The sequence below is a fragment of the Haliotis rubra genome, unplaced genomic scaffold (genome assembly GCF_003918875.1).
Source record: "Haliotis rubra isolate DU_JTF1 unplaced genomic scaffold, ASM391887v1 Scf113, whole genome shotgun sequence".
NCBI lineage: Eukaryota > Metazoa > Mollusca > Gastropoda > Lepetellida > Haliotidae > Haliotis > Haliotis rubra.
This window is the reverse complement of record NW_025765037.1, coordinates 1,316,853-1,330,411: the sequence shown is the minus strand read 5'-3', so window position 1 is coordinate 1,330,411 and position 13,559 is coordinate 1,316,853. Positions and strand designations below refer to the sequence as shown.

Sequence of the window (13,559 nt, the reverse complement as noted above, 5' to 3'; positions counted from 1 at the left end):
TAGTGTGAGTATATGCCAGTCTGTACCTGTTAGTGTGAGTACATATGCCAGTCTGTACCTGTTAGTGTGAGTATTTGCCAGTCTGTACCTGTTAGTGTGAGTATATGCCAGTCTGTACCTGTTAGTGAGAGTATATGCCAGTCTGTACCTGTTAGTGTGAGTATATGCCAGTCTGTACCTGTTAGTGTGAGTATATGCCAGTCTGTACCTGTTAGTGTGAGTATATGCCAGTCTGTACCTGTTTGTGTGAGTATATGCCAGTCTGTAACCTGTTACTGTGAGTATGCTCTAGGCTTTAACAGATATTTTATATACACATACAAGTCAGGGATAGTGTTGTCTGTTAGTTTGAGCATATTATAGGCTGTGAGGCTGTAAAGTCAGCTATGTCAAACACGAGACATATTGTAGAGGTCAGGATGACCAAAGATAATATATTAAATGGGTTCATTTGAGTGAGTGAGTTAAGATTTTTAGTCACATCAACAGTACTTCAACCATACCTTAACTGGATTCATTTGAAGGACTGAATGATAATGCAAACAAAATATGTTGAAAATATGTTAATAAAAAAAACCAGCATTTGTAAGAACAATGTTTTGCTAAATTTAAACTAATTCAAAATGTATGTTTATATCTGCCTCAGCAACAATAACGTCTTTCATAGAGTTATTTATGAAATGTTTGCCCTTTGTTTGCATGGCAGCATGGTATGGGCATCCCATCCCTGTCCATCATCCTGCATGAAATACTGAAGCTGCTGCAACACGCAGAGTGTTCGGGGGTTACGCTGTTCCGGATCGGCACCAGTGGGGGGCTCGGTCAGTGTCATAACCTTAGTATTTCCTCTTACACAATAGTAGGGTCTACCCAGGTATCTGTATAATGCACAGACGGCCATAGTACCCATTACTGTCTTAGTAACAAAGATTACAGCAATAGGTGTAACAACTTCTAGCTAATAATAATGGTGTAACATTGCCCCATGCAATAAACAAGAAGTTATTATCCATTACGTTGTAATGTTTGTTATTGACTTTCCAACTTAGTGCCAATCAGACAATTACGATCTTAGTGTCTTTGTGATCGCTATGTAATTGTACATACTCATGAAATGACTATAAAGATGCACTTGTGAGGATTCTTAGTCTTGCTTGTTGTTTTAGGCAGCTCTGAGAAATATTCCTGCTATGTGAGAGCAGTGTAAATTGTTGACTCTTGACCACACAATCTAGCAATTTACATTATAATCACTGATCTAAGCAATTGGGATTTAAGACATTAACCAGTGAGCCTGAATACCAGATGCTGTTATGCGCATCTTACGACATCATATCAGAGGCCCAGATAAGCTGCGTATCCGGGTAAAATATGTGTAGAAAATTTTCAATTATGCATTGAAACATAATTGTTGCGTACCAATTACACATTTAAAATGTTAGATACGCAAAAAGTTTAAAACAAATGCGTAGGGAATATATTTATAAAAATCGCTTGCGTAATGAAACAGACATAGATTGCTATCAAGTTGTACTGTTAGTATAGGACAAGTGTTGTACTGTCAGTATAGGATGAGTGATTTTTTATGAAATCATTTCCATTATATTTAATTTGGTTTTGATAAGGTTTGACATAAGGCAGAACATACCTGCTTAGTAAACTTACTGAATGACATAATACTTAGGTGAGTAAAAGGACTGAAATACGCACATATTTGAAAGCAGTGGGTAACGGAAAATGAAATACCCACTCAACATTCATAATACCCACTCCAAACAAATACAGTGGGTACAGTACCCACATGAGGTAAATCTCAAGTGGAGCTCTGATCATACTGGTCGCAGGGGAACACTTCTGACTGAATCTTCACTCATCAGATTCCTAGTATGTTTCTAGGACCCCATTTCCTCAGGCTAGTTGTAAGAGCAGATTTATTCAGTATCATGTGGTCAGGACCTGTGTTTTCAAGTCACTGTTTTGTGTGCCTTGGTATTTTACAGTTGGATGTGGTATAGCGGAAAATTGTTAATTAACTAAAAACATCAATGTGCTTATACCAGTGCTGGTTGTGTATTGTTGACAGGGCTGGATCCTGGATCTGTCGTGATCACCAGCGAGGCGGTTGATGGTATCCTCAGGCCATACATGGAGGTGGTGAGTATCTCAAGTGTAAGGCTCTGATGTACCGTATTTCCTCTAATAAACGCCAGGCCGCTTATTTTCTCAACAGAGTTCCAGACCCGGCGCTTATTAGAGGGCTGGCACCTTTGCGCTTACTGGATTTAATTACCGTAATTGTTAGTGAGCTGCTTTATGGTCAGACCTCGGCGCTAATTAGAGGCCTCACGATTATTAGAGACCCGCCGCTTGTCAAAGGAAATATGGTAATATTCAAAACAAGTTAAAGTTAGAACATACTTACTGCTGTGTGTCACAATACCCAGTACCCTACTGATTACCCATGGTCATGTGATTTATGCCTTCTGAGAAGGGGAAATAACTCTGTCCAACATGTCAAAGATTACAGACAGTTTTAATGCATGTTTATGTCTGCCATTTTGTAGGTTGAATTTTTGCCACACTAAACAATAAACACATAAACAACTATTCAATTTCCGGACCAAAATATTACCTATACTGTAACAGATTTTGGTAAATTTATTATTTAGAGATTTTCTGAATGTTATACATTTTCTCTGTGCTTGTTTAGTCATCCTTTGAAGTTGCGTCTTATTAAGTCTAACACCAGACAAGTCAAAGTATATACATAGTCCCTTCGATTTCAACACAATGGTGTTTGACCAAGTCGTAGATGACAAGTACGGAAAGGCATCAACACCGACAAAATCTGACCTTGACCTTGCAGGCAATCATGGGCATGATGGTTCAGCTTCCTTCATTCCTGGACAAGGAACTGTGTCAAGAGCTCCAGGCCATGGCCTCGCCGGACGACCATTTCCAGACCATCATTGGAAAAACCATGTGTACCCATGACTTCTACGAAGGTAAGACTGGCTGATGATGTGTGCTCAGGTTATTCGTTTGTTTGTTGTTAGTCAGCAATATGTTTCAGCTGTACAGTGGCTGTACGTACAGAATTGGATCTGGACCAGACAATCCAGTGATTGGCATCATGAGTGATACAGAGTCAAAGGTGATGTTTCACCACCTTATTCCAACCGTTGTTTGACCATCACTTAAAATAACAGCAGCCTGCATACAGTCAACTATTGACCTGACAATCAGTTGATTTTGTGGCAGTGGTCGAGTCTGTCGGGGTACAATGACTGTCTGCCTAATGTGATGGAGGTGATTGAGGAATGTAGCATATCAAACCTGTGAATTAACATGAGTTAACCATGAACTATAACTGTGTTCAATAACCTTTATCACCCCTTGACTCTCCATAGCCCCAAGGGGCGGTGGGGTAGTCTAATGGTTACAGAGTCTGCTTGTCGAGCCAAAGACCTGGGTTTGATTCCCTACATGGGTACATGTGAAGCTCATTTTTTGTGTCCCCTGTCTTGATATTGCTGGAATATTGCTAAAAGTGGCTAAAACAAACTCGCTCACCCTAGTTCCAAACACTACAATTGTATACAGATGTCATTGTTTCAGTATGCTGGGATATCCACAATGTAAGTTTTCATGTGTTGAGTAACTCTAGCGCCTTCTTTCTCAGGTCAAGCTCGTCTTGATGGAGCTTTCTGTGACTACACTGAGGCAGACAAGATGGCGTTCCTTCGCCGTATCCATGACAAGGGTATCCGCAATATAGAGATGGAGTCACTTTGCTTTGCTGCCTACTGCCACAGAGCAAACATCAGGGGTGAGCTGTCTGTGTTATCTTGTTGAATAATTCACTTGTCCCAAATATGAATGTAGACACAGATTTCATCATAAAGCTTCTGATATGATGAACATTTTTATCAGGCCGTAATCTTGCATGATTTAAGAGTGTGTTATAGCTTAAAAAGTCACAGAGAGTGATATATTTACAAAATGTCGCCATGAACATTCACTAGCCAGTCGGGCTAGTAACTATGGAGATTTACTGGCCTGAATGGATTTTTACTAGCCATGGGCTAGCGGGCCAGTGGCTAATTCGCACACTGGTTGAAACACAGGGAAATAGTGATCCGTGAGCATGTCCATTTATTTCCATATCCCACAGCAGAACTCCAAAATTGTTGAATATTTCTTGATAATACATCTCGTACATATGAGTTTATTGGTGATTTTTTTATTAGAATTTTTTGGTAGGCAACGACCCAAACACTATTAACAGTAAGTTGTGATACAACTGGTATACTGCTTAAAACCTGACTGACAGATCACTCACTCATCTATTTGATGTGACATTCCAGGTGCTGTGATATGTGTGACCCTTTTGGACCGCCTTCATGGAGACCAAATAACCACACCCCACAGTATTATGGAGGAATGGCACAACCGGCCCCAACTGGTTGTAGCCAGATTCATCAGGAAGAAACTGGGTATCAAGTGATGAGTGACACTGTTCTACACTAAGGTATCATTTGGAGTTAGATAACATTCTTCTTGCAGAAGAGGAGTACAAGCTTTGCAGATCAGGGCCCCAATCCAAAAAGCGATCCTAGCCCGAACATCCTCAGGCATAGAACAGTGACAAGGCTTCATTTGCTTTGTGGAGCGGGGTCAAGAGGAAATTCTTTTATTACTAGTCTTGCATGTAAATGGTTGACATTATAACATAAAGTAACTTTCTTTAAAGCCTCAGGTAGATGCAATTCATTAATATTTCATCAGTTGGTGAGATGTCATTATTTGAAGCTTTTAATATTTCTGCAAAACAGCTATTATTAAACAGGTCCATTAATCTCAATTTTGGAAAATGTCTGAAAATGGCAACTATTGTGGTGCCTGATTCTTGCCTAATGTCCGGTGCATTATGTCTTATATTTCCCAGTGCATAAGGAGTACTGTATACTAGATGTATTGTTATTTCTAAGATGCCTAGCAGTTAGAACAATCAAAAAAAATACATTGTCAGACAATGAAGGTATACTTTTTTTATGATGTAACAATTAAATGATGTTATCCTGTCACTGCGCCATTCCAGTGTGCCCCCTCGTGATCGAACAATTTTACATTACGTCACAAGGTAAGCGACGTCACGATGCATGTCAGTTGTCATCGCCTCGTACGGCCTCCTACAGTAAACTACTCCGTTGCATCACGTTTCTTGGTTTGCAGTTGCTTCACGCAGCTAACATCACTGGTGGACACATTACGTTTATGTTTTACGACGGTTAAAATGTCTCAATTCGACTCACAAGTTTTCAGCGACACGGTAACGTTCAAAATGTTTACATTCCCACAATGCAATCGTGGAATGTCGCTTGACTACTCAGCTTCATCTGGATGTACTGATCTAAACTTATGTTGATAGTAGAAGTGCAACGTTCATATTGCCCCATATGGTTTACGTTAATGACAGATGTAATTAAAATAATTCAGAGAAGATATTTAATCCAACGTAAACCGTCATCAAACTGTTTTCATTTGTTTTTTTCTGGTAACGTTTGTCTTAACGTAGGGGGGGCAGACACATCAATAGAACAGCACGCCAGTTAACCCTTTGCAAGGATTCTTAATTTAGGTCACCGACACCGTCATTTGTTTTCTGCCTTAAATTAATAGTAATTATCCTTAGAAAATATTAAATTTGGCATCTTAGAAAAGTAATACAGTTCACCCTGAACTATTATAGTTGAAGTACTCTGACACAAGCGTCCTCTTACTTTAACTATAATAGTTCAGGGCGAAAGTGTGCTATATTACACTATACATGGTATTTCTTAAATATATGTAACAAATGGTGTATTTGGGGGTTACACTTTCTTAGTAAAGTACAAATTCCAGCATATCTTCTTTATTTGATTCCCTTATGGGTTTTGAACCCAGGCTTTAGTCAAGTGGCCAAAATCTGTATACATGTACATATTTAGTAGTGATTCATCACTAATTAGAGAATTTTAGCCATTCTTGCTTTTTTTTTAAAGTTTAAGTTGAAGAACAGAAACTCTAGTCATAGCTCCAGATACTGGACACAGGATGATGATTCTTGTTTGTTGTGCCATAGGTTTAGTGCTGTGTGACGGAAGCATGGATGTTAATAGACTGTAGTTTCCACAATTGTGATCATAGTGTCACCAGTGGCTTCTATGAGTTATGTCCCTTCTTTGTACATCGAATTGACAATCAGATTCCACCTTTTTTATATAAATTTTTTTTTTGGGGCTCCATATTGGGTCTGTTAATCACATGAACCAATCAGATCTCAACATTCTGACATTGAGAGAACTGGTTTTTCCATTTAAAGAGGGCTAAAGGGCATTTACCCTTCCTTGTCCAGGATTGTTAAAACACATTTGGACCAGAAATACGTGTTTTGTATCTTGGAGATTTACTGATGTTATACTTTGCTCAGTTCTGAATCATAATCATATAAAGAAACATTTCTATATTTGTTATCAACATTTCTTTCCCAAAATCAGATGTCAGAGTTTTGTTGTCAGGTAAGTTTCAGTTTTACCGTGATCCGGGTTAGAATTGATCTTCAGTAACCCATGCTTGTCGTAAGAGGCCACTAACGGGATCGGGTGGTCAGGCTCACTGACTTGGTTGACAAGTCATTGTATCCTAATTGCATAGATCGATGCTTATGCTGTTGATCATTGGATTGTCTGGTCCAGACTTGATTATTTACAGACCGCCGTCATATAGCTGGAATATTGCCAAGTGCGGCATTAAACTACCGTATATTACCGTAGATAAGCTGACCCCCTAACTTGACCCTTAAAATCAGTGTCACAACTCACTAAGGTTGAGACTAAGTCCATTTATATGTAGAACATGTCTCTGATCTTTAATGCTTGTTGTAAGAAGGAAATGAAATGTTGAATGGATGGTCACAATGACTGGCAAGCATCTAGAAACTGCAGTGTATGTGGACTCAGTTATGTTTGATGATTAACTCAGCTGTAATTCACAGGCTTGTATACACTACATTTCTCAATCACATTAGGCAGATAGTCATTGTACTGACTGACTGGACCACTGTGTCACAAAATCTACCAATTGTCAGGTCCATAGCTGATTGTTTGCAGGCTGCTGTTAGACTGAGTGATTGTTAAACAACAAGCAAACAAACACTTACACAGAAAGACAACTCAATAGATATGCAGTTATTAAAACATACGTATCTGCATTACTGGACCATGTTCATAGAACTGTCTAGAACACTTCAAAGGAGCTGCTTTTTCTTTGCTTTCATGTTTAAGCATAATCTGTAATTTCTCAGTAAAGCATGACAGTATATTGTTTGAGGGGTATGTTGGTTGTCTGTTTCATTCATTCAGATGTCATCTCCTTGATGTTGATGACAAAACACAGCTACCAGGTGTTACAAGCCATCCTTATACTGCATCTCTGTGATCTTGCATAATGTATTGTTACCTGTTATCTTGAGCAATAAAGTAATAAAACTGAGTTGTTTTCTATTACATCAGCCTGGCATTTATGTTGCCTGTTCCACAATGGGGGATCTTGCACCAAGTAGGTCTGTTACTCTTTAATAGTGAAACTGAAATAAAGCTGATATTTATTAGAAAGAGTATCTGGATTTAGGCAGTTTTGAACAGTATTGACATATTATGTCAGTGTGACTTGAGGTGGGTGTCCTGGAAACTTGAAGCTAGAGCTTTAACATAATAAGCACATGTGACACATGTGGTCTCACATTAGGCAAGTGAGTTTGTTAATGAATTGCCTCTGTACACCCAGTAGTGAATGTGTACCTGGTGGGATAGGTCATATGACCTTCTAGTGCCTCAAAGGCAAGCTTGGGTTATCTGGGTTAATACTGCAGCAGCGCTTAGCATTTACAAGTGTGTGGAAACAGGCGCTTTAAAAATGGACATTATTATTATATCAAGGATTTAAGTTGGATGAATCTGGTCTTTTCAACTAATGTCGAATCACACACATAACAAAGACAACTTTACACAGCAAGTTTTAGCACCTTAGCCCATGTTTGCCCAAACCATGTGGATTGCTGTTCATGCTATCGATCTCTTCACTGTCTGGTTGTAATACGATAGCTTGTTGGTAATGTTAAAGTGCAGAAATAACAATATCCACTTCCTTGTATTAGCATTCTCCAAAGCAGTCAACAAAGAGGCCAGAATAGATCTATATGTATCTGATGTCCAAGATATTTTTATGGATTAACTTCTTTTTAATTCCTCTCACAACGTTTCGAGACCATTCCAGGTCCCTTCATCAGGTGAACTGGCAGATAGGACTTTTTCATAGTCCTAACTGCCAGTTCACCTGATGAAGGGACCTGGAATGGTCTCGAAACGTTATGAGAGAAATTAAAAAGAAGTTAATCCATAAAAATATCTTGGACATCAATGTACAACTTCTAAATGCCGCTGAAAGACATTATATGTATCTGGTTTCTTTCTTCATAGAACCTGTGGAGATCCGGGTTAGAATTGGTCTTTAGTAACCCATGCTAATGTCGTAAAGAGGCGACTAACGAGATTGGGTGGTCAGGCTCGCTGACTTGGCCGTCACATGGTGTATCCCAATTGCGTATATCGATGCCCAGGCTGTTGATCACTGGATTGTCTGGTCCAGACTTGATTATTTACAAATCACCGCCATATAGCTGGAATATTGCTGAGTGCGGCGTAACTCTAAACTCACTCACTTTCTTCATAGAGTATTTTACAAGGGTATTGTTTGACTTCTTAACTCCAGGCTTTGCTCAAAACAAATGTTCAACTTGCATTAGAATCAGCCGAGACTAGCTCTTGGCTGCTTGTGCCACATTACAATCTGTAGAAAAAACAACACACATTCCCCAATCCTCTGTTATCATAATACCACCTGTAAAGATCCTGGTTAGAATTGGTCTTCAGCAATACATGCTTGCAAGAGCTGTCTACCGTGTTAATGCACGTCAACGTATCCCTATTGTGTGGATAGCTGATGATATCAATTACTGGATTGTCTGGTCCAGATATACTTACAGATCGCTGTCATATAGCTGGATAATTGAGTAGTTTAATACAAACAAAACCATAAATATCCTGGACCCATTCAGTATAATGGCTTTGTTTTAGTTCTGATTTGACATAATTCCCTGAAAGATAGCCATCAAACACCAATAATTCTCATGAGCAAGAGTGAGTGAGTGTAATTTTACTCCGGTTATAGCAGTATTCAAGCAATATCATGGCCAGGACACCAGAAATGGGCTTCACACATTGTACCCATGTGGAGAATTGAACCCGGGTCTTTGGTGTGACAAGAGACCGCTTTAACCACTAGGCTACCTCTCATGAGCAAGAGTAGTTCTGTACACAAGTGATTGAATAAGCAGCACTGGTGAATGGGTCTACAGTAGTAATCATAATATATTTGAAATAAATAGGCTTGCCCTCATATCGCCTACACCTCATTTCACAATGGACTGAAGAAGAGAATGCCCCGGTCACATCCCAACATTTACCAGTTCGTCAAGGAAATCAAGAAGATTGAGACAGCAGATAAAACATTGACGGTACAGATGACCGACAGGTCTTGGTGCTGTGAAACGTCGTGCCCAGCAGATTGACAGGGACAGAGATGCACCTAATTGAGAGACTAAAGCTACACCTGGCAACTGGACGAAAAACAGTGATGCAGTTTCTAGATGCAGTTGGACATTTAGTGAAATTACACTAATTGTTCTGTGACTGATGATTATGATGATGGTGGTGTTTGTGATTAACTTATGTGACTGATCATTGTGATGATAATGGTATTTTAACTTGTTGAATATATGACCTATTAAAGTATAAATCATCATTGCAAGAGTTTATTTTCATTAATGGAAGAATGCCACATTAGTGGAAGAGTCTACTTTTCTAAAGGTATAACAGCATTTATGTGATGTGCAGTCAACCCATAACTTGTTTTGATAAGGGTGTAGGCGAAATGAGGTCAGGCCAATAAATACACTGTATAGGTGAGGATGCATCAGACAGTGTGGAACACTTCTTTCCGGTGCACACCTGTCTCTGTTCTGGTGAGTGAGCCGAGTTTAGTTTTACACTGCTTTTAGCAATATTCCAGTAATATCATGGTGGGGACACCAGAAATGGGCTTCACACATTGTACCCATGTGGGGAATCAAACTTGGGTCTTCAGTGTGATGATCAAATGCTTTAACCACTGGCCACTCTGTTCTGAAATCAATGTTTACAATGCAAACCACTGGAACAAAGTCTTCAAACTTTGTACAAAAACAAAACAGAACACCATAATGTATTTCAAACTTTAATCCAGAAATGTGACAAATGCTCAGAGACTTGCTGTATATTAACAAATGAATGGACCAATCAAGTGCTGGTCAGTTTTATGAGAGAGGTCACTGAATACCCATACTAACTTGATGAACAAGGTAAAAAACTATACAGTGCAGGTTGTCATTACTATACAGAAAGGGGGTGGGGGCATACTGGGTATATCTTACAATGTGAATCATAACATCTGTCTGCAATACATGATGTGAAATAAATCTGTAGCCACCGCGCAATACACAACATATCTTAACACTGGTGTATAAGGTACATCGGGACTGGAAACGTCACTCTTCCATGTACAACATTGCTTGGAAATATATGGTGTATCCAACAATGTATTTCAAACATAAACATGCTAGATTGTACATGTGTAGTCATACATACTTGTAGTTTTCAACACATCACATTTTGCACACACGTGCCTTCAACAGGCTGAACAGGGCCATAAGAAAAATATCGTGACTTAATGCTTTTATTTTTGTAAGACTATGTTAAGGCATAGAACCAACAACAAATACAGCTATTGTCATGACTATGGCCCTGGATTTGTGATCTAGTAATGGCACAATAATGTTTAGCTCACAAAATTCTGTGCAAACTGCAAAGACCACATTTTACGTTGCTCAAGATTGATCCCAGATCCGAACCTTACTGAGAGTCTATAATAGATAACAGCCTTAAATACAATAACCATGGCTTCCTGTGCAATGGTTGTCACCCATTTACTTGGTACTGGTTCGTTCAGCCTCCTATATTCCGAGCTGCATGAAGATCTTTCACCATGTAGCAACACATTGTGAACACAATAAATTAGCGACATCAAAAACTTTGGACCATTGTTGGAAGAGATTTGCACATACAGCTTATTTACCTGCTTCTTTTTCCAAGATTCAACACTAGAATTATTTCAATTATTCAAAAGTAATACCTATCTTCAGTGAGACATTTTCTGCACAAGAATTGTCTTTTTACGCAGACTTAAGTGAATATCTTACTACATGCACAGTCCTAAGTTATTAATTAATGCAAGTACTTATGTATGATTTATTTAAAAATTCTATAGTCAAAAATGCAAATCTTTTTCTGATGGTGGACCTTGTACTGCAGAACAAAGCAATGTGGTCCTTGTCCAATAAACAAAGACAAGTACAAGACTTGGGGCTGTCCAAAATGCACCATTTAGTAACATTACCATAATCATATACAGTATTAAATGATTAGCACATTAAATACACAAGCATCATAGTTGTGAAAAATATATTACACACACATTTCGCCAGCACCCGGCTAGGCTAGAAGAATATTCACAGACATTGAAACTAATGATCTATTGTGCACTGTTCTAATATCAGTGCGTTGGCTTCAGCTCAAACATACAACTCCCATCTTTACATACATATATATTCCATGGGATTCCATAAACATGATCAATGTTGAGGCGCACATGTTGAAATAAATAGCTTGATCCACTCGTCCTTATCAAATATATAAAGACTGACATAAAACCTGATATAGTCCTGGTTGCCATACTGATTAAATCACACAAGTTTTTAAAACCTTTTTCTTGCGGGAATGACGCATTTTATTCTTTTAGTGAAATTGAGCTATTCTGGAATGACCATTAGGATGTTACAGAGAAAGTGGTGATACATTGCTATACATGGCCATTAGCCTTAAGAGGCAGGTTTGGACAAAAGAAGTCTTATAATTTATTTACTGTGGTCCTTTTCTATGTAAACAGTTTATTTAATCATAGTCCTGCTGAACTTTAATGATTACAGTATTTCATTTGTCTGCAGGTTACATGGGATGGATGAAAATAAGGGGAAAAGCATAATGGACTGCTTTGAACAACATTTCACCGAGCTGTGTCAGCATTAGGAGGGAAGTCAAAATTGGGCTTGTCATTGAAATTCATACCCTTCCTATGGTGTCACAAGCCCATGATAACTGGGATGATTATGAAATGCAAACCCACAATCAGTGTATCCTTGTGCTAATAAGGGACCTTACTCCACTCAGCAAAGTGTGCTATCATACTATCACCACTTGTATCCAAAAGCGATATCAGAGATCACCCAGTCATATTTTGCTGATCATGCAACTTTTCCTGAACGATGTGGACACCCTAAACTGCAAAGTGTTCCCTTATTTCCTACCTTCAGCATATACCTATGAATTGCAACTTATATAGTTAGGCAATCCAGACTGGTTTCAGATTAACAATTTTGAACAATTTCCTCTTGTATAAGTTTGACAAGATGAAATGGGAATTAATGTCAGCTGGGATTAATGGTTCTTTAGAACAATATTTCAGTTATGCCATAGTGTGCCAGCCTTATGTATGAATCAAGTCCCAAGTGATGAAGATCTCATATTTTTGACTGGATGAACACAGGTATGGTGTTGAAAAACTAACGATCATAATTAGGACAAATCTGTTCTTATAGGGAAAAACATGTTCTTAGAGATGCAGCTGTGCACTGTGAATTGCTACTGGTAGATGACTGGGACAGCTGTTTCCCATCCTGAAATCAAAGACTGGCTGGGCACCCTGTTTTAATTTGTACACATAGCTTCACATCCAAAAACGTACTTTAAAATTAGAAATCTATCTTTCCTTAAGGAAGGATCTTCATCAGAAACGTTCTAGTGCAGCTGAAAATTACTATATCCCGACAAATATGTCTATAATTAATCTCTTTTCATTCAAAGAATATTCCTTTTTGGTATCAAACATATTGCGACAATGAACATGAAAACTAAATCAGGAGACTGTCAGGATCTTTTAACACTGTATAATGGCTACATCTTAACAGTACTATGTGCCTTGTGAGGGGTTGGGTTGAGGTATGTAGTGAAGTAAATAATAAACTCTCACAAGACATGATTCAAGTTGTACACATTAAGGCTTACTTTTATACTGTCAACATTCACAGATCTGGGCTGGAGATGATGGTGAAATAACAATGAGTGAAAACTGTGTACCATAGCATACCATCAACAGCAGGACTCGAGTTGAAATCACGGAACATGAGACGGTCGACGGATGATTGTACTAGTATACACAACATGCTACATCATGCAATGTAATTTCTTTGGTACTCATAAACATCAATGATCAACAACTCTTCGTCCAGAAAAAACATAATTACACAA

The 13,559-nt window shown here is 38.6% G+C and overlaps 1 protein-coding gene across 1 annotated transcript; it reads left to right on the top strand.

Moving 5' to 3' along the window:
• Nucleotides 1-694: 694 nt before the first annotated feature.
• Nucleotides 695-4,859, top strand: LOC124291319 (uridine phosphorylase 1-like; the record flags this gene model as incomplete). The annotated part of the gene is made up of 5 exons (XM_046728294.1): nt 695-821; nt 2,084-2,154; nt 2,867-3,005; nt 3,683-3,829; nt 4,368-4,859. Coding segments are annotated over 5 exons (624 nt in total), but the record flags the coding sequence as incomplete, so codon positions are not given.
• Nucleotides 4,860-13,559: the final 8,700 nt, after the last annotated feature.